This window comes from Cebus imitator, unplaced genomic scaffold (assembly GCF_001604975.1).
Source record: "Cebus imitator isolate Cc_AM_T3 unplaced genomic scaffold, Cebus_imitator-1.0 Scaffold233, whole genome shotgun sequence".
Taxonomy (NCBI): domain Eukaryota; kingdom Metazoa; phylum Chordata; class Mammalia; order Primates; family Cebidae; genus Cebus; species Cebus imitator.
In genome coordinates this window covers 2,685,978-2,708,891 of record NW_016107548.1, presented here as the reverse complement: position 1 = coordinate 2,708,891, position 22,914 = coordinate 2,685,978, and the positions used below count along the sequence as shown (strand labels likewise).

The window sequence follows — 22,914 nt, the reverse complement described above, 5'->3', positions numbered from 1 at the left end:
GGACTCCCAGAACCTACAATAAAAGTTAAAACAAAACAAAACATATTGTGTTGTCCTATTAACATTGTAGGAACAAAATATATGGCCAGTTACTTTTCCAGTGACTCCATATCCTTCTCTTTGGGCTCTTTCTTGTTCTTTTGAGGATTTTTTTTTTGTGTGTGTGTGGGGGGGTTTCTTTCCTAGATTTTCTGATCTCTGTTAAGTCAATATTTATATTTTAAGAATCTTGCTTTCCCTGTACATAATTATTAGGGCATAATATTAATAATAGTAATTTTAGATTCTCTTCAATCTATTACAGGTGGTTATTGGAGATCATGATGGGGTAGTTATGTGCTTTGGCATGAAGAAAGGAGAAGCAGTGGTAAGTATAGCTTTTTGAAGAGGAACAGTGGTTTACTAAAAGAGATTGCACTACTTATTGAATAATACTAGGTTAAACATTTCCTAAAATACAGATAATGGAAAATGGATTCTGAGGGAAGTAGTTACATGAGGTATGAGTCTGCAGGCAGCACAAAAATTACTTGCTAGCTAGTTGTAAGGCATCTTCAGCATCCTGTGGTGGTGGGTTACTTTTCTATGCTGTGTAATATATTACCTCAAATTTAGGTGCTTAACACAACACACATTTATTAATTAACAGTTTCTGTGGCACAGAGGTTTGTGCTCAAGGTTTCACTTGGCTGCAATTTAGGTGTCAGCTGAGCTGTGTTTCTTTCTAGAGTGTGGGGTCATATTCCAAGCTCATGTGGTTGTTTGCAGAACTCAGTTCTTTGCTGTTATAGGACTGAGGTCCTCACTTCTGCCATCCATAAGCCAGGGGCTGCTGCTCTCAGTTCCTTGGGGCCTCTAAAATTTCTTGCTGTATGGTCCTCACAGTCCTTCTCACAACATGGTAATCTAATTCTTCAAAGCCATCAGGAAATTTCTCTAGTCTGCTAAAAAAGAATCTTATATAGCATAATGTAATCGTGGAAGCAACTAACCCACAACCTTTTCCACTTAACCTAATCAAGGAAGTTATTATTATTATTATTGCATTATCATATTTATAGGTCATAATTTAGGAATGATGAGTCTTAAGTGTGAATTCTGGTATTCATTATATATTACATGGAATTAGCAAAAAGATGAAGAGAGTAACAACCACCAGAAACCCAGTGTTTCCATTATTTATATTCTTCCAGATAACTTATTCTCTATGTATAAAGTCATGGGGCAGAAGTGGAGGTACAAATAATAAAATGGAAAATAACCATGAAAAAATTAATGAAATGAATATTGTTTTCAGTTAAATAGATATGTGATTATAGGTATTAAGTCATACATTCACATTTTCAGTAATTTCTATAGTCCTTTGCTATGAAAATTTATAAAAATTGTAGGCCGGGCATGGTGGCTCACGCGTGTAATCCAAGCACTTTGGAGGCCAAGGCGGGCGGATCACCTGAGGTCAGGAATTCGAGACCAGCCTGGCCAACATGGTGAAACCCCATCTCTATAAAAAAAAAAAAAAAAGGAAAAAAGGAAAAAAGTAAAAAGAAAATTTATAAAAATTGTAAAAAAGTCAGGAAAGATTATTTTTAAAAGATGATTGAAGTGTTAAATATGTTCATTGAACCTCATTAAAGAATTCTACCATAAAGACACACGCACACACATGTTCATTGCAGCCCTATTTACAATAGCAAAGACCTGGAACCAACCCAAATGCCCATCAATGATAGACTGGACCAAGAAAATGTGGCACATATACACACCATGGAATACTATGTAGCCATAAAAAATGATGAGTTCGTGTCCTTTGTAGGGACTTGGATGAATCTGGAAACCATCATTCTCAGCAAACTGACACAAGAACAGAAAACCAAACACTGCATGTTCTCACTCATAGGCAGGTATTGAACAATGAGAACACTTGGACTCAGGGAGAGGAGCAACACACACTGGGGGCAGTTGGGGGATGCTGGGGAGAGACAGTGCAGGGTGGGAAGGGTGGGGAGGGATAACACAGGGAGAAATGTGGGACATAGTATGCACCTATGCAACAACCCTGCATGACCTGCACATGTACCCCAGAACCTAAAGTAAAATAAAAAAAAATAATAATAATAATTTGCCAAATGGACGTCCCTGTTCATTAGGAGTATTGTGTAAGCCAGTGCTTCTCAAACTTCAATATGCATAGGAACCAGCTGGGGAATCTTGTTAAAATACAGAGGTTCATTCAGTTAGAGGCTGCATTTTAAATAAATTTAGTGATGCTAACATTGCTGCTTAGTGAACCATACATTGAATTGCAAGGATTTAGATTTCAGTGACATCATTCAAATATGTGTGGGAATATATATTTAAAAGTTAAGTATAGCAAAAAAACTTGAAGACCTAAAGTAAATAGATTACTATCTAAAATGATTTCTATATAGTGGAACTATAATATTTGCAAATTTAAAATCATAACATTTTCTATGGTAAAGGAAAGTGCTCACAATAAAATAATTTGTGTACTTTTTTCCTGAATGATTTTTTTCAGGCAGTGTTCAAGACTCTACCGGGACAGAAGATTGCAAGGCTGGAACTGGGAGGAGTTCTCAGCACACCTCAGGAAAAAATTTTTATTGCTGCAGCATCTGAGATTAGAGGCTTCACAAAAAGAGGAAAACAGTTTCTCTCTTTTGAAACAAACCTCACAGAAAGCATTAAAGCTATGTATGTCACTTGTTCTCTTTTGTATTTTTACATACTTATTTATAATATTTTGGATAGATGTAAGGCAATTGATTAAGCATCATGTCTTAATAGGCTTTCTGGAAAATAAAATTAACTAAAGGTATTTTATTAGTCAGAAACTAAATTTGACCTACAACCAATATTCAGTGGGTTGTTGAATTTTTTTTTAAAAGAACTTTATACTACTCATACAATCATTTTGACTACTTGGTTCAGTTTTGATTCATGATCAAGGTATGGAAAAAAATGGAAAAGAAATCTCTAGGTATTTAGCTTTATGTTCCTTGGCTATTTTTGTTAGATCTGGTTTTCAGGTAGCATTATGATGTTAAAAGGCTGGCTTTCAAAGTCAGTGACTATCAATAGGGTATAATTTCAGGTATATCAGGTAAGTGAAATATAACTCCCTTAATGTCTTCCTGATATGTGAAATTTTGCAATTCATATATTAGTTTTTGAATCACAGGGAGCTGAAAAGGGCTTTAAATTTCATCTAATTCATTGTTTCTTAAATGTGCTGCTTAGGAGAATCCCATGGGACAGTTAAACAATTCCTTGTCCTACCTCATACCTGCTGAATCGGAGTAATCAGAAGTAGGTTTTATTTTTATTTTTTAAGTTCTTTATTTGAATCTAGTGCAGTCAAATTATGTAATCAGCCAGACTCTTAAGTTGGAAACTACTATTCAGTCCAGAGTTCTGTATAGTGCACAGCACATCTCCTGATGTTTGGGATGTAAAACGTTGGCTTGGTGAAATTAGGTAACAATTAAACAATGATAAGTGGAAATATGTAATTTCAAGTGATTTAACAAAAATAGTAACACTTTAAAAATACACTTGTAGATAGACATGGCCAATGATAGTTGTGAAATACTAAAAGTAATATGTTAGTAGCATAACTCTACATTCAGACAGGTATATAGATAGTAGCGTGAGAATGATAAGAAATTTCCCAGTAATAGTCTCTTTAAGTGGTTTCTTAAATGTTTTGACTAGAGTAGCAAAGATGGGATAGAAAAGTTCTTTACCCTGTGCTGGGAAAAAAAAGAAGAAATTAAAAAAAAAAAGTTCTTTACTCACTTTTTGAAAATTGTCTGAATCCCCACATTTATAATGTTTTATAGGAAAACAAAAGTTATAACTTGAAGATATTCAGTAAGGAATCTGACCACTTAACATTAGTCACCACTCATCCTTTCCTGCTTAATGCTGCCATGTGTCACCACTCACGTCAACAATAGTGATTGTTAAATAGTACTTTGGCCAATATAATGCAAATATAATACAGATTGGTTTCAAAATGGAATTAAAAATTTTGAAAAATATAGAGAATGTCATGAAGTTGATAAAAATATTAGAGGACTATTCAATCATAGGCAGAGCCACAAAGTGAGGCCACTTAACTGAAGAAGAGAAAATCAGTGAAGATTGTTATAGGATAAGCTCTTCAGAAAATAATTTTAATATAAAAAATTTTAAATAGAACTTGGAGGTAGAGGAATGTGTGAAACATTCAAATAAAATTACCCTCTATGATAAATATGGTAATAGCAATCTAGAAGTGAAAAATATATCACACTTACATAATTTTTGTCAAAAAATTTTAGCTCATCTAAGTGAAAACTTGATTCAGTCTAAGAATTTGAACATAGTTATGACTATTATCTAAATTTTCTTCAGTGTAATTTGAAATGAACTTATTTTCATTTCTTTTTCAAGATAAAGTTCTAATGAAATTTTTTTTCTCAGCTGTTTATCATTTTGTTTGAGTAAAGTCACTTAAAATAGACTTTTTCAGGCAATTTAGCGTGGTAGTAAGAAAGCTAACTACAGAGCAAAACACTGAGTTGCAATCTAATCTACTATTTAATAATTAGGTGCCATTCAGCAAGTTATTTAACATTTTATTATTCACCTGTAAAAAGGAATAATAATGGTCCCTGTTTTATAGAGTTATGATGATTAATTGATCTAACACATAAAAATCACTTAAGATAGTGTTTGGCACATAGTACACAAAGAAGTCATTTTTTGACATATTAATTGTCTTTGGACATAGACAATTAAATTATCATTATCTTGTCTTTGTTTTCCATTTTTCTGAGCTCAGTTTTTATTGAGAAGCCTGAGGCCTTAACATCCTCATTTTCAGCGTTCAAAGTAGAAAACAGTGTTGTACCAAAAAGACTAGAAATTAGGTAGGAGAAAGTTTTAAAAACTGTGTTCTCTAATTCTGTAATAAAATGTTAGTAAACTGTATAGATTGTTTTGATTTTATCTCTGAAAAAAATTCAGTACCTGTGCTTATTTTTTAAAATTACTATTTTAATGTTCTCAGGCACATATCTGGCTCAGACCTCTTTCTCAGTGCAAGTTACATCTATAACCATTATTGTGACTGCAAAGACCAACATTATTACCTCTCTGGGGATAAAATCAATGATGTCATCTGCCTTCCAGTGGAAAGATTATCTCGAATCACACCTGTATTGGCCTGCCAGGACAGAGTTCTCAGAGTTTTACAGGTTGCTGTTATTTGTATTTTTCTAATTTTCTATAATTTATGTGAAAGAATATTGGTGAACATTATGTACTTGAGATAAATTACTGTAGTGGTTACTGTTTTAAGTGCCTATATAAAATATCTGGAAACAATTTTTAAATAACTTGACACAATTTTTTTTTAACTTGAGTCAAATGTGTTTTTTTTCGTTTTTCTTTTCTTTTTTTTTTTAGTAAGGCTGTCAGGTGGATCTTTTGCATTTTTAGAGAAGGATATTTAGAAGAAAAAGGATATTTTTTGCTTCACCATGCACAATTTATGAGCTATTATCAGAATGGAGTACTTTGACTACAGAGAACTTTTACCTGCCTTTTTGTTTAGTTTTTTTTCTTCCATCACCTTCCTCTTCCCCAAAAAATGAAATTAAAAGAAGAAATTGGGTTGGGGAGAGGGTGTTATATAATTTGAGTTTATCCAGCATGTATGGCAGTATATGGAATAAGTGCTTAGTAAATATTTGTTGGATAACGGAATGAGTGATGGAAGGAAAAATCATTTTGATGTCCTTATATTTCTGGTAAAAACCATGATTGGCTAAAACAACTGCTTCAGGTCATTGTTATGGGTAATATTAGTTACCACTATATCTTTTTGAGAGTGGCTTTCAATAAAATGCACAGACATAACACACACACACACTCTCACTCTATTGGATGCTTAAAATAATGTTTAAATGTAAATAGCATGTAACCGATGAATTGGATCAGAAAGAGGCTGATAATGGTTGGTGCAATTGATCAAAAATTTTAGCTGTGAAGCTCATGCCACCACAGGTTATCTCAGTCTTTGGAATTCCATAGTCAAATGGCCATTTCTTGGCATCAGCCCTTTTGTAGAAGAAAAGATCCAGGGATCCTATAAGGTTTTTACCTTATAGGTAAAAACTTTGTTACTTTGTCCCCCTGGGCGGGACAAAGTAATGTTAAAGATTCACTTTAGGCTGGGCGTGGTGGTTCACACCTGTAATCCCAGCATTTTGGGAGGCTGAGACAGGAAGATCACCTGAAGCCAAGAGTTTGAGACTAGCCTGGCCAACATGGTGAAACCCCGTCTCTACTAAAAAAGCCAGGTGTCGTAGTGCACCGCTGTAATCCCAGCCACTCAGGAGGCTGAAGCACGAGAACTGCTCAAACCTAGGAGGTAGAGGTTGCAGTGAGCTGAAATCATGCCACTGTACTCCATCCTGGGCAACAGAGGGAGACTCCATCTCAAGAAAAACGAGGGGGAAAAAAAAACAAAAGAAGAAAGGTTCTTTTTAGAGTTATGAATGATTAATTTCCCCTGTAGCCCATGCTTTTAAATATGAACTGTTTTGAACAGGCTTTTAACAGGAGCTGTTTAGTATTCAATTGGAAATTGACTGAATTTTAGGATTCTGCTTTGTTTGACAAGAGATCCATATGCTTATTATTTCAAAAAAATTACTAAAGATTTGTAGAAAATAAAGAGTTGAAGTATTTCCCTCTGCACTGCATAGGTCTTTCTCACTCCTTATCTATCTTTGTAAGTAATCCATTATTCCAGAGGTTGCTTCTTTTTAACAGTTTTGTGTATATTCTTTTGTGTTTATATAGTTAAGTGTAGATATCTGTAAATTTGAAAATGATATTTTAAATAAAAGATAAAGCAGGCTGGGTGCAGTGGCTCAGGCCTATTACCCCAGCACTTTGGGAGGCCGAAGTTGGAGGATGGCTTGAGTCCAGGAATTCAAGACTAGTGTGGGTAACGTAGTGAGACCCCCACCTCTTAAAAAAAAAATTTAGCTGGGCATGGTGGTACATGCCAGTAGTCCCAGCTACTCAGGAGGCTGAGATGGGAAGATCACTTGGGCCCAGGAGGTCGAGACTGCAGTCAGCTATGACCACACCATTACACTGCATGTACTCCAGCCTAGGTGACAGAGCCAGACCCTAGCTCAAAAAAAAATAAAAATAAAAAGATAAAGCATATGGCTCTCTTATGTGTTCTAAATAAACATTAAAAATTTTTAGGCCTGGTGTAGTGGCTCATGCCTATAATCCCAGCACTGTGGGAGGCTGAGGCAGATGGATCACCTGATCAGGAGTTCAAGACCAGCCTGGCCAGCATGGTGAAACCTTGTCTCTACTAAAAATACAAAACTTAGTCGGGCATGGTGGACTGCGCCTGTAGTCCAGCTACACAGGCAGCTGAGACAGGAGACCGGAAGGCGGAGGTTGCAGCAAGCTGAGATCACACCATTGCGCTTTAGCCTGGGCAACAGAGTGAGACTCCATGTCAAAAAAAAAACCCAAAAATATATGATATTTACTATAATTTTTAAAATTTCATTTTCATTGAATTAAATATAATGGATATTTTTTCCATGTGCGTATAAGTACTTCTACCTCATTCTTTAACAGCACCATAAATACTCAAAATGACAAGCATTACAAGTAACAAAATTGAAAAACAGGAATAAAAGAACCTAGCTTGTTTTCTTATCTAAGTAGCTGGTCATTCTGCCTCTAACAGGAGCAGATTTTGGGAATACCCAAAGGCCAGGCCAAAATTGTCCTTAGGAAGTAACTTTGTGTCTGTTAAAATGTTTGGATGTATTCTAAGTTAAAGCCCTCCAGTTAACCTAGAGAGGACAGAGGGCATAATATGTTCCTAGAGACTTGATAGGAAAATCTACCAGTGTCAAGTTTTCAGGCAAACAGTGTATTTAAAATTTATTGAAGGTAGAGATTATTTTAAATGTTTTCTCCTTGGCCTTTGCATTATGCATATGTGTGTGTGTTTGTGTGTATATAAGTTTTATAAGATATACATATATATATATACACACACACACACACACACACACACACACATATATATATAAAATCAAGTTTTATATATAGAGAGAGTTATATATATAGTTTTCAAATCAGTTGACATATGCAAAATCACTAAGAAATGCAAGTTGTATTCATAACCTAATTTTTAAAGCAATTTTATTCTAGATGTTACTAAGAGTACTATATTTGAACATTGTTGTTATTCATGAATGCCTCTATTATTTTCAGTTTGTAAATACTTCTTTTCCTTCAGGGATCTGATGTGATGTATGAAATTGAAGTTCCTGGCCCCCCTACTGTCTTAGCACTACACAATGGAAATGGCGGTAATCAGGATTTTATTTTTCACAATCAACTATGTGTTTTAATATTAAGTGAAAATGGGAAATTGTAGAAAGGGCATAAACTAGAATTGAAACAGTTATCTTTCTGGTAACTTGCCAGTAATTAACAGCACAATTTATTTAACTTTAATTCTCTATTTTTCTGTTTTGGAGATGAGTGGGGGCGGGGTCTCACTCTATCTCCCATGCTGGAGTGCAGTGGTACAATCTTGGCTTACTGCAGTCTCGACCTCCCCAGGCTCAAGGGATCCTCCTGCCTCAGCCTCCCTTGTACTACAGGCAAAAACGACCATCCCACCTAGCTTTTTGGTATTTTTTATAGAGACAGGGTTTCGCCGTGCTGCTCAGGCTGGTCTGGAACTCCTGGGCTCAAGTGATCTCCCACCTCAGCCTCCCAAAATGCTGGGATTACAGGCATGAGCCACGGCACCCAAACTAGTTTCTTCATCTTAAAATTAGATAATAGGGAAAGGTCTTATCTCTTATAGCTATAAAATTGTGTGAATATGTAACCATTCTCCTAAATTAAGTTTTATGTCTTTTTTTATAATATTTTTTAAATGAGATTTTTATATAAAAACATTTCAATTTTAAAGAGATTATGAATTGTAGGATAAATATAATATGCTGACTTTAATTATAACTAGGTGACTCTGGAGAAGACCTTTTGTTTGGAACGTCAGATGGAAAACTTGGGCTTATACAGATTACTACATCCAAACCAGTACACAAGTGGGAAATTCAAAATGAGAAAAAGAGGGGAGGTATGCTTTTGATGTAGTTCAGATTCTGAGTTGTCAATGATTTTTAAGTATCTTAAATTATATAAATCATTCTATTTTATCCATTTATACTACATAGCAGACAGCAATTCACACATTGATTTATCTACTAATTTGTTTATTTTTCAGGTCTATTATATTATTGGCATGATTTTTTTTAAAGTAAGAAATGCTTATAGTAATTTGGTATTGATAGGTTTTCATAGGCTAATGTCATTTTATGCTAAAATCCACTTTTAGAGAATTAATTGAAATCTGGGGGTCTTTGTTATGAGGCAAAGAAATGCAGTGGGTCAGAGAATATTCCTGTTTTCTAAGGAATGTATACCTTTCAAAGGAGAATTTATAACTGATTTGGTAGATAATGAGATGCCTATTTATATGTTTGGGATATTCATATATTCATTTATTCCTTCAACAAATACTTATTAGGAGAGACAGAGTAAAAACAAATGAATACATAAGACAGCTTCACCTAGTCACCTGAGGAAAATAAAACAGGGCAGCGTATTAGAGTGACGGTGGAAGGACGAGGGCCACTTTTAGACCGGGTGGTCAAAGACAGCCTTTTAGAAGAGGTAAAATTTGAACTGAGATCTGACTGATAAGAAAAAGAGTTAGCAATATGAAGATTTGGGGAAAAAATGTTTCAGAAAGAGGAAAAAGTAAGTGTGAAAGATTTGAGATAGAGGTAAACTTGATTCATTTGAGGAACAGTACGAAGATCAGTGTGGCTAAATGTGTTAACTTGGCAGGAGATGGAGTCAGAGAGATAGAGTAGAGCCAAATTGTGTAAACCTTGGAAAAGAGTTTGAATTTTAATCTAGGTGCCATAGGAAGTCATTAGAAAACTGTCAGTGGGAGTGTGACATTTAATTTACTAAGCCTAAACAAAACAAAGGACACTGCTTAGAGAATGGATTGGAGGGGGTTGGGGGAAGCAGATCAAAATTGGAAGCATGGAGGCCAGTTAGAAGAGTTATAATTTATTCCAGTCTAGGCTAGCTTAGTCTAGGCCAATAGTAGCTGGAAATGCAAAGGAGACAATTTCAGTATATATTGTGGAAGTAGAGCAGATGGAATTTGCTAGTGGTTTTGATATGAGGGGTGGTGAGAATAAGAAAGAAATCAGAGATGGTAGCCCAGAATTTTTGTCTGGGCAGCTAGGTAGTATAATTTATTGAGATGGGGGAAGGCAGAGGGAGGAGCAGTATTGAAGAGATTCGGTAAAGAGGATAATAAAGAGTTTTGTTTGGGGCATGGAAAGTTTAAAAAGCAGATGTCTGTGAAACAATACCAAATTGGACATATAAGTCTGGAGCTTTGTCCAGAGCTGAAGGGAGATATAAATGTAGGAGTCATTCCCACTTAGATTATATTTAAAGACCTGGAAATAGATGAATGTGGATGGACAAGAGAAGAACACTTGATTTTGCTCAAAGTTTTCTTTGCTCACCATTCTAAGAAGGTGTATGTGTTTTTTTCATTCTTACTTGGCATGTACTTGACTATAACTATTAGTTTTCTTAATAACTTATGACATATCTCTTTTTAAAGGTATTTTGTGTATTGACAGCTTTGACATTGTGGGTGATGGGGTTAAAGATTTACTTGTTGGGAGAGATGATGGAATGGTGGAAGTGTATAGTTTTGATAATACAAATGAACCTGCTCTACGATTTGATCAGGTAAGTTCATTTAAAAAGACTACATATGCTTATTATTTGTCAAATTATTATAGAGATGACAGATGGTTTGAATTTTATTATGTGAAAATATATTAAAATCTTGTGTTTGGTTTATAATATTGCTATTTTGATGTTACCAGAATCTTCTCTAGACTTCTCTTGTGTTTGAATAATAGACTCTTGCCTTTAAGCAGGATCATAAATTATTTTTATTATACTTAAAAATATTATTATAAATCTCTAAAGTAGAGATTTTGCCTTAGTTTTATTTTGCCTTAGTTTATAACGTATAATGAAACTTTGTGAGAGTAATGTTTTTATGTTTGGTTAATATAAATGAGTCTGTTGTTTTAAAATAATAAGATTTTAGAAATAAACTTTATATTGTTAGGACAGTATCGGAAATATCCTTAAGCAAAAAGAAAAAAGTAGTAGTTTCACTCCTACCCACTCAAGGGCCAGCTGTGTAAGAAGAAATACTAGATAAAAGTAATTTTAATTCACACATTTTAAATGTGATTAAGCTCATTTATACTAAGCTATAAAGTTACGTAGAGCAGCATTTTGGCATAAATTGAATCTTTCTTTTTCATAAACTGGTGTTCTCCAATCCAGGGCTTCCCTATCCTGCCTCATGTAAGACACACTGAGGCTATTAAAGAAAAAAAGAGTTCACAACTCATGTCGACTCTTTTTTTTTTTTTTGTCTAATTTCTTTACCAGTGGTACCTCCCAATCCTAACTTCAACTGCAGTTCAGGAAATACAAGTGGTTTGAAGCATAGGTAAAGTATATCATATAGAAAATATAGGGATAAAAATGTTACACAATTGAGGTTATTTTGTAGATTTGTTTCAAATTTGTTCATCTTATTTTGGTGTAAAAAGTTATTTGCTAATGTTGCAAGTAATAGTTTAGGCTTAGAAATACTAATCCATTGTTGACCATCTCCTGCTTTTTCTCATTAGCCCTTTGAGAAACTTTTCCTATTCAGACCCAAAGTCTCCTCTTTAACTTGTATTCTAAACCCCAGAAATGTCATAGCATTTACCTGCTCTGCCAGATCTAGCACTAAGAAATCTTATCGTCCTCCTATTTCTTCCGTTTGTCTAATGACAGAGATGCTGCCTTCAGGTTATGCTTAGACTGGGAATACTCTACCTCATCTTGGATTCACATTATCACTCTCTATGTTGCTTTCCTAATCAGGAGAATTCCTACTGTCTGACACAGTCCAGAGTGGTAGTTGGTTGATTAATCAAAAAAGATCCTTAAGGGGTGAATCATAAAGAGAGAAAATATGTACACTTTAAACATTGCATTTTAACTTAAACTTATATATTCATTTGCCAATATTTTGAGGAGGGATCAAGGTCTTTTTTTGTAAGTTTAGTTTCATGTTTTCTTACATAAACCTTACCCATACTATATTGCCCAGGAGCTCTGATTTTATGGTTATAGAATCAATTTTTTTTTTCTTTCTTCCTTTCTTCCCCTCACCTCCCCTTCCTGCCTTCCTGCCTTCCTGCCTGCCTGCCTGCCTGCCTGCCTGCCTGCCTGCTTTCTGCCTGCCTGCCTGCCCTGCCTCTTTTTTCTTCCTTTCAGAGCAGGGCTATCCCATAGGCAGTGTGCAGAGTAGCCCCGATTTCTTTTTTATAAGTACATAAGATAAATGAATGTCATTAAAATATTCTATTGGCAAAAGATGTATAGAAATAAACAGTTAAAAAAGGAAATGGACAGTTTTAAAAAATTTTTTGTAAGGTTTTCCAAGTATATTGCATTAAATACACTCTTTAAAGTTGTAATTAATAGTTACCTAATAAACCACGCAGGAAGTGAGAAGGTGCGTGTTTCTATTGGTTGAATAAAACATCCTTCTGCAAGTCAGGTGATTTCCAGTGTTTTGTGTTCAGTACGTTAAAGGAGGATCTAATCAAATTGTCAGATAAATAAAAAACAATTTTTTGAAGACTTTTATTACACACGATCAACTGGACACTTGTTAAAAATTCAGATATTTGGCCAGGAATGGTGGCTTACGCCTGTAATCTCAGGACTTTGTGAGGCCGAGACAGGTGGATCACCTGAGGTCGGGAGTTCAAGACCAGCCTGACCAACGTGGAGAAACATCGTATCTTAAAAAAAAAAAAAAAAGTAGATATTTGAACCTACCTGTAAATGTAACTTTATGTGATTTGTAATCAAACCTTTGTTACCTGAATTTCTGAGGTAATTAGCCCCAGGAACAACTATCATAGCCTAATTTGCAGGATAGCTCAGATGTTTGCCCCCTATAGGATAGGTGAAGAGAACTAGCATTTTGTTGATTGGTTTAATGCTAGTGTCCCTTCCTTCCACCCTTTCCTTTTAAACAATGGTTCTCAGCCTTGCCTGCTAAGAGTTACCTACCAGAGTTTTTCAAACTGCTAGTCAAAACCAATTAGTGTGTTGCAGTGCAGTTTTTAAAAAAACAAAATAGAATAGATTAGAATATATCAGAGTATGACACAAACCTTTTATATACATTGCTGTATATGTTTTTGTGTGAATATATACCAGAACATAATATAAAATTTATTGCTTTCTTTCCAAATAGCTTGAAAGCCATGACCTAGAGTGTTTGTTAAAATACAGTGTCTAGCTTGGCACAGTGGCTCATACCTGTAATCCTAGCAATTTGGGAGGCTGAGGTGGCAGGATTACTTGAGCCCAGGAGTTCAAGACCAGCCTGAGCAACATAGGTAGACTCCATCTCTGCAAATAATTTAAAAACTTAGCTGGGCATAGTGATGTATGCCTGTAGTCCTAGCTACTTGGAAGGCCAAGGTGGGAGGCCTAAAGAGGTCAAGGCTGCAGTGAGCCATGATCAGTGTACTACATTCCAGCCTGGGCAACAGATAAATGTCCTGTCAAAAAAACAAAAAAACAGCTCCCTACAATTATTTTAAAAAAAAAGAAAGAAAAAAATACAGATTCCTTCTGAATTCTTTTATCTGGAAAAAAGGAAAAAAAAGTAAAGAAAAAAATACAGATTCCTTGTTGACTTCCCTAAGTGGTTATCAGGCAAGTTTGGGTGCTGAAAAGATGGTTATTATAAACTCTGAGTTATCTGAAAAAACTTGGCTTCTCTCCATAATAGCAGATTTTCTAAAGGTTCCATATAGGCTGCCATCTTTTTTCTTTATCTAAAAAACTATTTTGAGAAAACACATGAGAGATGGTCTTTGGAATTCAAATAATAGACTAAACTTACAGAGTATTTTGCTTATGTAATTCAACAACAACAACAACAACAACAACCACAACCACAAAACTTTCTTTATATAAATAAATTGGTCGAGTGCTGTGGTTCACGCCTATAATCCCAGCAGTTTGGGAGGCCAAAGTGGGCAGATTATTTGAGCCCATGATTTGAAGACCAGCCAGGCGACATGGCAAAGCCTCATCTCTACAAAAAAAATACAAAAATTAGTCCAGCATTGTGGCATGCACTTCTGGTCCCAGCTACTCTGGGGTCTGAAGTGGGAGGATTGTTTGAGCCCTGGAGGTCAAGGTTGCAGTGAGGTCAAATCACAGTGAGCTGTGATTGAACCACCTCACTTCAGCCTTGGTGATGGAGGGAGACTTTGTCTCTAAATAAATAAACTATTTTTGCTCATTAGATGAGTATTTCATTACTTGAGTGTTACCCACAAATATACTAGGGTCATTTTGAATCTTTTATCCCACATTAAAAAACACTGAAGTTTCCTGCCATTTGTTCAAGATATTTTGTCTTTCTAATCTCAGTGTTTGCACATAAGCATTCAGTAAATATATGTTGAACCTCTGGAGCCAGGGAAAATGTGTGGCATATTTTAAAAACATATCTGTGAAATTTTTTGTTACTAATGAAGTGCTTGATCTTAAATTTTTTTAGATGTTATCAGAAAGTATCACATCTATCCAGGGTGGTTGTGTGGGGAAGGACAGCTATGATGAAATCGTGGTGTCCACATATTCAGGTAAAGTAAATGATAGTAGGTAATTGAAGAAAGAATCAGCAACAAAAAAAATCTAAATTTAATAGACTGCTTTTGATGACTCTTTTTAAGAAAGAGTTATAGTAGTCCCCCCTTATTCATTGGGAATCCATTTCAGGACCCCCAGGGGATGCCTGAAACCTCAGATAGTGCTGAAACCTATATATTATGCTTTTTTCTGTACCTACATGCCTAGGATAAAGTTTAACTTGTAACTTAGGCATAATAAAAGATGAACAATAATAACCAATAATAAAATAGAGCAATTATAACAATATGCTCGCACCACTACTCTTGTGCTTGGGGCCCTTATTAAATAAAGCAAGGTTGCTTGATCACAAGCACTGTGATACTACAACAGTTGATCTGATAACTGATTTGGCCTCTAAGTGACCAACAGGCTGATGGCAGGTATCACATACAGCAGGCGATATGTTGGACAAAGGGATGATTCACGTCCTGGGCAGAATGGAGCAGGATGGCATGAGATTATATCACCCTATTCAGAATGTTGTACAATTTAAAACTTAGGAATTGTTTCTGGAATTTTCCATTTAATATATTCAGACTACCATTGCCTATGGGTTACTAAAATGTAGAAAGTGGAATTGTGGTTAAGGGGAGGCTAGTGTATTAGTTGGTGACTCTTACCTACAGCATTAAAAACTTCATTAGTTAAAAAATAAGGAGAAAGTATAGGCCTCAATTTATAAAATAGTTGATACTTGAATGATACTTTTTAGAGTGTTTAGCATGTCACTATTACCTTTAAATATTAAATGATATTCTTTGATTTAAAGAGAAGTACTTACTGAGATTTACTTCATGTTCTAGGCTATGTATATGTCTTATAAAAACTTCCTTTTTTTTTTTTTCCAGACAGGGTCTCAAAAAACTTGCCAAAACTTGCTTTTGAGTTGGTAATTTTTGCATTCTCATAGTAATGTGAGAGTTCAAATTTCCATGAAAGTACTTTTTATTTTATTTATTTATTTATTTATTTATTTATTTTTGAGACAGAGTTTCACTCTTGTTACCCAGGCTGGAGTGCAATGGCGCGATCTCGGCTCACCGCAACCTCTGCCTCCTGGGTTCAGGCAATTCTCCTGCCTCAACCTCCTGAGTAGCTGGGATTACAGGCATGCACCACCATGCCCAGCTAATGTTTTGTATTTTTAGTAGAGACGGGGTTTCACCATGTTGACCAGGATGGCCTTGATCTCTTGACCTTGTGATCCACCCGCCTCGGCCTCCCAAAGTGCTGGGATTACAGGCTTGAGCCACCGCGCCCGGCCGAAAGTACTTTTTAAAAGGCAATTCTTATTTTTCAGCTGTTTTTGAAATTGCCAGAATATGTTGACTTATTCCATACTTTAAATCTGTTAAGAAATAAAAGATTCCCTTTATTATACTATTATAGTATTTCAGGCAAAAAAAAAAAAAAATGGTATCACCAAATGCTTAAGTAATTTCTCTGTAGTCTGAATATTTTCCAGCTTGACTCTATGATTTGTTTTGTTTTGGAATGAAGTCCTAGGGTTAAGTCTGGTTGATATTAGTGGACAGAGGGGCATGTACATGGGAGTTTCTGCTACACAATGCATAATTTTTCTTTTTTAACACTAGCAGTACTAAGTGGTGCCTGATTATAATTCATCTCTACAGGCTGGGTTACAGGTCTGACAACAGAGCCCATTCATAAGGAAAGTGGACCAGGAGAAGAACTGAAAATTAATCAGGAGATGCAGAATAAAATTTCTTCCTTAAAGTAACTTTTTTTTTAATTTCCTTTTTTAAAAAATTTCCTGAAGTGTGTGGTTGTTGCTTTTTATTACTTATAGTTGCAGTATATTTTATTGGAAGGAATTATATAATTAATTAATCACCTTTTAAAATGAAAGTTTATGGTTTTGAGAAAATTAGCAGTAGTGAGGATTAATATTTTGGAGATAGAAATATACTTTTTTATATGCTTTATTCTATATTGACTTTTTCTTAGGTCAAGAGTTGTATTTTTCATCATAGACTCTGGTAGTGTTTTATTTTTTGTTTTTCACAGACATTAGAAATAAATCAACACAGATGGCTGTATTGTTTCTCATTAAAGCTGATGTTTACTGTTCCTGTGGACCCTTCTGAATCTGTAATGTTGGCTTATAAATTTTCTTAACTGGAACTGAGTAATGCTGACTCCCCTAGACACAGGAATTGCTTTTATGGTCTGCTCAACTTGATACGTGCTGTGAAAAGGGACCCCAGATTCAAATAAAGATGCTTCATGCAATGAAGAAGTAGGAGTTGCTGAAACCTTTAATGACCGCTCTCCCCGTTTCAACCCATGCTGACCTTCCTGGAGTGAGGGATGATCTTTTTTTTTTTTTTTAAGAGACAGGGTCTCGCTTGTTGCCCAGGCTGGAGTGCAGTGGCTATTCACAGGCGCGATCCCACTACTAATCAGCACGGGAGTTTTGACCTGCTCCGTTTCCGACCTGGGCCAGTTCACCCCTCCTTAGGCAACCTGCTGGTCCCCCGCTCCCGGGAGGTCACCATACTCATGCTGAACTTAGTGCGGACACCCGATCGGCATAGCGCACTACAGCCCAGAACTCCTGGGATCAAGCGATCCTCCCACCTCAGCCTCCTGAGTGCTGGGACTACAGGCACAAGCCACCGCATCCGGCGAGGGATGATCTATTGTTTTGGTAGTAGTTGAAGGCTACCAAACTTTTAAGGCAGCAAATGCCACAAGTACTAGTAGCACAAGCTGTTTCACCAAAGCCACCAGAGAGCAAGCTATAATGTTCATGCAAACAAGGATACTAAGTATAGTTAATGACTACTCTCACATTCTCAATACAGTACCTTTTATTTATAACCAACTCTACTGTCTCTTGATTCCACTGGAATGTAAACTTTATGAGAAGCTTATGTCTGATTTGTTCATTTGCTTCCCAAACACATGGGAGTAAATATGTAAAATTTCGCAGTAAATATTTCTTTGATGAATGAATCTTTTCCTTTGTTCTTTGCACAGATTCCTTCCAAGCTCCTCCCCAGACTTTTCCTCATAAACTGTGGCCAGTTAAGCCTCATGTTGTTCTGTCCCAATGACTGTTTACTTCATTTGCATGTGGCGTTTCCCCTTAACTGGAGATCTAAGCAATACCTGTGTAGTTCAGTCTCAGCAGAATCCTCTCCAACACTTGGTAGTTAAGCTGTAACATTGGCTCATGAACATCCTTGTGGTACCCAAAATGTTAATGCTCTGCAGCTTCCTTTTATTTTTTATGTCTCTCCTAATGTCTTACTGAAAGTTACATGTTTACTGGCTTCACACATTTTGTCTTTTTTCATTAAGTCTAATATGTTCTGCAGTATTAGTTTCTCTTCTTATTAGTATAAGTTTCTCTTCTGATTAGTACTTTATGTAACTATAACTAGATTCCTGTGTTTGATTGCTAGTATGGGACTGAGTAGATGTTTTAATTTTTAGGTTAAGGATAAATAATGTGGAATCATTTGGTCAGTCATAGAAGCAAAATTTTTGTTCCCTTTATTTTTATTTTATTAGCTCAGCCAATAAAAACAAATTTTGCAAAAGCAAATGTCTCAAATTTTCATAAACATTCTAAGGACCTCAAATGTTTATACTTATATTTGACAAATTTGTGTATGTTTTACTCCAGAAATGAGTTGGAGCATCTGCAATATAAGGTATTACAGGAAAGAGAGAATTATCAACAGTCTTCTCAATCAAGCAAAGCAAAATCAGCAGTACCTTCCTTTAGTATAAATGATAAATTTACACTAAATAAAGATGATGCCAGTTACAGCCTTATCTTAGAGGTACAGACTTCAATAGATAATGTCTTAATACAGGTAAGCAAAACGTCTAATTTCTTAGTTTTATGGCTGGATCTATTTTGCAAACCAGTCACATGTACAAATTATTACTGAACATTTTTAGTTTTAGGCAGTACTTTCTATTTTATTTTATTTATTTGTTTATTTTTGAGACAGAATCTTGCTCTGTGACCTTGGCTGGAGTACAGAGGTGCAATCTCAGCTCGCTGCAACCTCCACCTCCCAGATTCAAGTGATTCTCCTGCCTCAACCTCTTGAGTAGCTGGGACTACACATGTGTGCCACCACACCTAGCTAATTTTGTATTTTTAGTAGACACAGGGTTTCATCATGTTGGCCAGGCTCGTCTCGAACTGCTGACCTCAGGTGATCCACCTGCCTTAGCCTCCCAAAGTGCTGGGATTACAGGCGTGAGCACCCCACCCAGCCATAGACAGTAATTTTAAATGTTTATGCCTTTTTTACCTTCCTTTAGATAATTAGTTTGCTCATCAATTATTTGAATTATATTTTTATTTTTATTTATCATGTACTTAATAAACAAAAGATGGACTTAAGTTTTAGGAAGTGATTTAGAAAAGACAGGTTTTTCTTCTTTGGCCACCCTCTGGGAGAATCTTCAACAGAGAGATGACTTAGAAAACTCCCATATTTAATGCCCTTGCTAGAAATTTTTTTTTTATTTTTTGAGACAGAGTCTCACTCTGTCCCCCAGGCTGGAGTGCAATGGCATGGTCTCGGCTCACTGTAACCTCCACCTCCTGGGTTCAAGTGGTTCTTCTGCCTCAGCCTCCCAAGTAGCTGGGATTACAGGTGTCCGCCACCATGCCCAGCTAATTTTTGTATTTTTAGTAGAGACGGGGTTTTACCATGTTGGCCAGGCTGATCTCAAACTTCAGACCTCTTGATCCGCCTGCCTCAACCCCCCAAACTTTTTCTTTAAGCCCCAAACATTAAAGTACAGCTTGCTCATTAACCCATTAGTTTTTGGTAGGTCAACAGGCAAAGTAGAAAATCCTAAAGTGTGAAATTTAGGGATAATAATGTAGACTCCATTCATCAATGTATATATTTACTTATTTAAATTGGAAGGTATTGAGGAAGTAGAAAAGAATGATAGGATGAATAGAAAACAAACAAAAGGCAGTAAACCAATCACAAAATGAGAACATAATAAATTGGAGGAAGAAAAAGTTTAAAAAGATATAATGGAGAGATCAAATTATTAATTAACACTTAAAGGCAGAAAACTCTCAAGTAATGCTAGCTCCCGGGCTGCTGCATTGAACAACTCTAGGAATGCCATTCACATAGAACGTAGTGCAACAACTTTGTCCTACAAACTACCTCTCCAGAAGATATCAAAAATTATCTTCTTTCTGTGTTATAGGTGAAATTGAAATTGATAAAAATGAACTGATACAATCAGAATGGCTATGTGATTATTTATAGCTCATGTTAACATTTTTAGCACTTTACAAAAATAGGTGGGACAACTAGACTTTTAAGGGAGTGGTAAGAGATGATATTCTGTAATTTTTGTAATCCATGTTAGAAAAAAACGGGTGATTATAAAATAATATTTGTTCTTCATAATATTTATTTTCTAGAAGTATATACTATCAAGTATAAATTAAGAGAATTCATACTCTCAAATTAAAGATGAGTATAAACTAGAACTAAGGAGAACTCTTAGAGAAAACAATTTCTGAACATTTTTAGATTTTCCATCTCAACCTTCTTTTTTTTTTTTTTTTTTTTTTTTTTAATATCAACCGTAGAGTGATGTTCCAGTATTTTTACTTGATGTGGATAAAAATTCTGCTGTTGTTAGCTTTAGCAGCTGTGATTCTGAGGTGAGTAAAAAATATAATAGAATTCTTCACCTGCTTTCCTTTCTAATATGCCATTTTGATTAAAGTCTATAAATGCTGCTAGGTTTTGATATTTCTTTTTCAATCATTTCTTACATAACCTTTCCTTCAAAAATCTGTGTTGGTTCTCTTTCCCTATCTTCAGTCAAGAAACCTGGTGTTGTCCTAGATTCCCTCTTTTCTGTGATCTGTTACAGGTCGATATCCCTTATGTGAAATGCTTGGGACCAAGAAGTATTTTGGACTTCAGATTTTTTTCATATTTGGGAATATTTGTATTATAGTTACTTGTTCAGCACCCCAGAGTTGAATATCTAAAATCTGAAATGCTCCAATGAGCACTTCTTTCAAGTATTACCTTGGCACTCAACAAATTTAGGGTTTTGGAGTATTTTAGATATTCAATTTGGGGATGTTCAACCTATATATCCAATTAGTCACTAGTTTCTGTCAGTTCTACCTCCGTGGCTTTCATACTTCTACTTGGGTTCGTTCCTACTCCTGTGAACTTAGTCCAGGCCCTTATCATGTGTTACTTAAAGTACTTTATAGGTTTTGCTGCCTCAGCTGGGTGCGGTGGCTCACACCTGTAATTCCAACACTTTGGGAGGCTGAAGCGGGTAGATTGCCTGAGGTCAGGAGTTTGAGACCAGCCTGGCTAACAGAGTAAAACCCTGTCTCTGCTAAAAATACAAAAAATTAGCTGGGTGTGGTGGTGGGTGCCTGTAATCCCAGCTACTAGGGAGGCTGAGGCAGGAGAATCACTTGAACCCGGAAGGCAGAGGTTGCAGTGAGCTGAGGTCACGCCATTGCACTCTAGCCTGAACAATAAGAGGGAAACTCCATCTCAAAAAAAAAAAAGTTACTTTGCCTCTAGTCTTGCCGCTGACTTCTAGGCTATGCTGTATGTACACTGCCACAAGAGAGGTCTTCCTTCCTAAAACACAGACATCACCGTATCTTTCTTTTCTCAAAACCTTTTAAATATTCCTGATTTCCTGCTAGATATAAATCTAGATTCCTTATTGTGGCATAGAAAACTTTCCATGATTCAGCTCTTGATTACATCTCTAACTTCTTTCTCACCAGCTGCTACCGTCCCTCCCATGCACATTATTTCTGCCAAACTGAAGTTCTTAAAATTCCTGAAAATGCTATATAGTTTCACACATTCCTGCATTGGAGTATGATCTGTTGCTTCCCCCGCTCTTCCTGCCCTGCCCCACTTTTTCTAGGTTTGTTGAAAGCGTACTAAACTTCTTTCAACAGACTTTTATTGAGCACTTAACATGTGCACAGTACCTGAGATAAGATCATGTCAGTGCTTTTGGACATGCTTCTTTCTTCTTAGTACTAGCCGATAAGCAGCCTCAGAGCTAGGTGTGACTCCTGAATAGAAGTTAGGGTATAGATAAGGTTTGGATTAATTGCATTGGAGAAGGCAAGCCAGAGCAGGAGGAGATGGTAACTGGAGTTGGTGGGTAGTTATATTAATATATATTTTACTTTTGAAATTTATATGCACTGGCACTGCTGCAGAATATATTTTATTTATTTTTTGTTATTTATTTTCTTCAGACATGGTCTCACTCTGTTTCACAGGCTGGAGTGCAGTGGTGTGATCATGGCTCACAGCAGCATCAACCTCCTGCGCTCAAGCAGATCCTCCCACCTTAGCCTTTGAAGTAGCTAGTACTATAGGCACAAGCCACCATGCATGGCTGATTTTTAAATTATTTGTAGAGATAGGGCCTCCCTATGTTGCCCAGGGTGGTCTCAAACTCCTGGGCTCAAGTGATCCTCCCACCTCACCCACCCAAAGTGCTGGGATTATAGGCATGAGCCACCCCTTCTGGCCTTATATATTTTTTATAAAGGAGGTTCTACTTGGGTTCAATCCTACTCCTATGAACTTAGTCCAGTCCCTTATCATGTATTGCTCAAACTATTTTATAGGTTTCCCTGCCTCAGCTGGGTGCATTGGCTCACGCCTGTAATTCCAACACTTTGGGAGGCTGAGGTGAATGGATTGTCTGTGGTCAGAAGTTTGAGACCAGCCTGGCTAACATAGTAAAACCCTGTCTCTACTAAAAATACAAAAAATTAGCTGGGTGTGGTGGTGGGTGTCTGTAATCCCAGCTACTAGATAAAGTAGATAAAGTAAAAAGAGTAGATAAAGTAAAGTGTTGATAGATATAAGAAAAATTTTCTTTTCTTTTTTTTTTTTTCCCCGA

The 22,914-nt window shown here is 36.0% G+C and overlaps 1 protein-coding gene across 2 annotated transcripts in view; it reads left to right on the top strand.

Moving 5' to 3' along the window:
• Positions 1–22,914, top strand: part of BBS7 (Bardet-Biedl syndrome 7) — a 49,863-nt gene that overhangs the window by 7,059 nt on the left and 19,890 nt on the right. For both annotated transcript variants that reach the window (XM_017497584.2, XM_017497587.2), the window contains exons 3-12: positions 305–367; positions 2,540–2,715; positions 5,078–5,264; positions 8,357–8,429; positions 9,095–9,211; positions 10,787–10,917; positions 14,840–14,924; positions 16,608–16,710; positions 18,629–18,821; positions 20,588–20,662. In XM_017497584.2, coding sequence (XP_017353073.1) covers positions 305–367; positions 2,540–2,715; positions 5,078–5,264; positions 8,357–8,429; positions 9,095–9,211; positions 10,787–10,917; positions 14,840–14,924; positions 16,608–16,710; positions 18,629–18,821; positions 20,588–20,662 — 1,203 coding nt within the window. The remainder of the gene's footprint in view (positions 1–304; positions 368–2,539; positions 2,716–5,077; positions 5,265–8,356; positions 8,430–9,094; positions 9,212–10,786; positions 10,918–14,839; positions 14,925–16,607; positions 16,711–18,628; positions 18,822–20,587; positions 20,663–22,914) is intronic.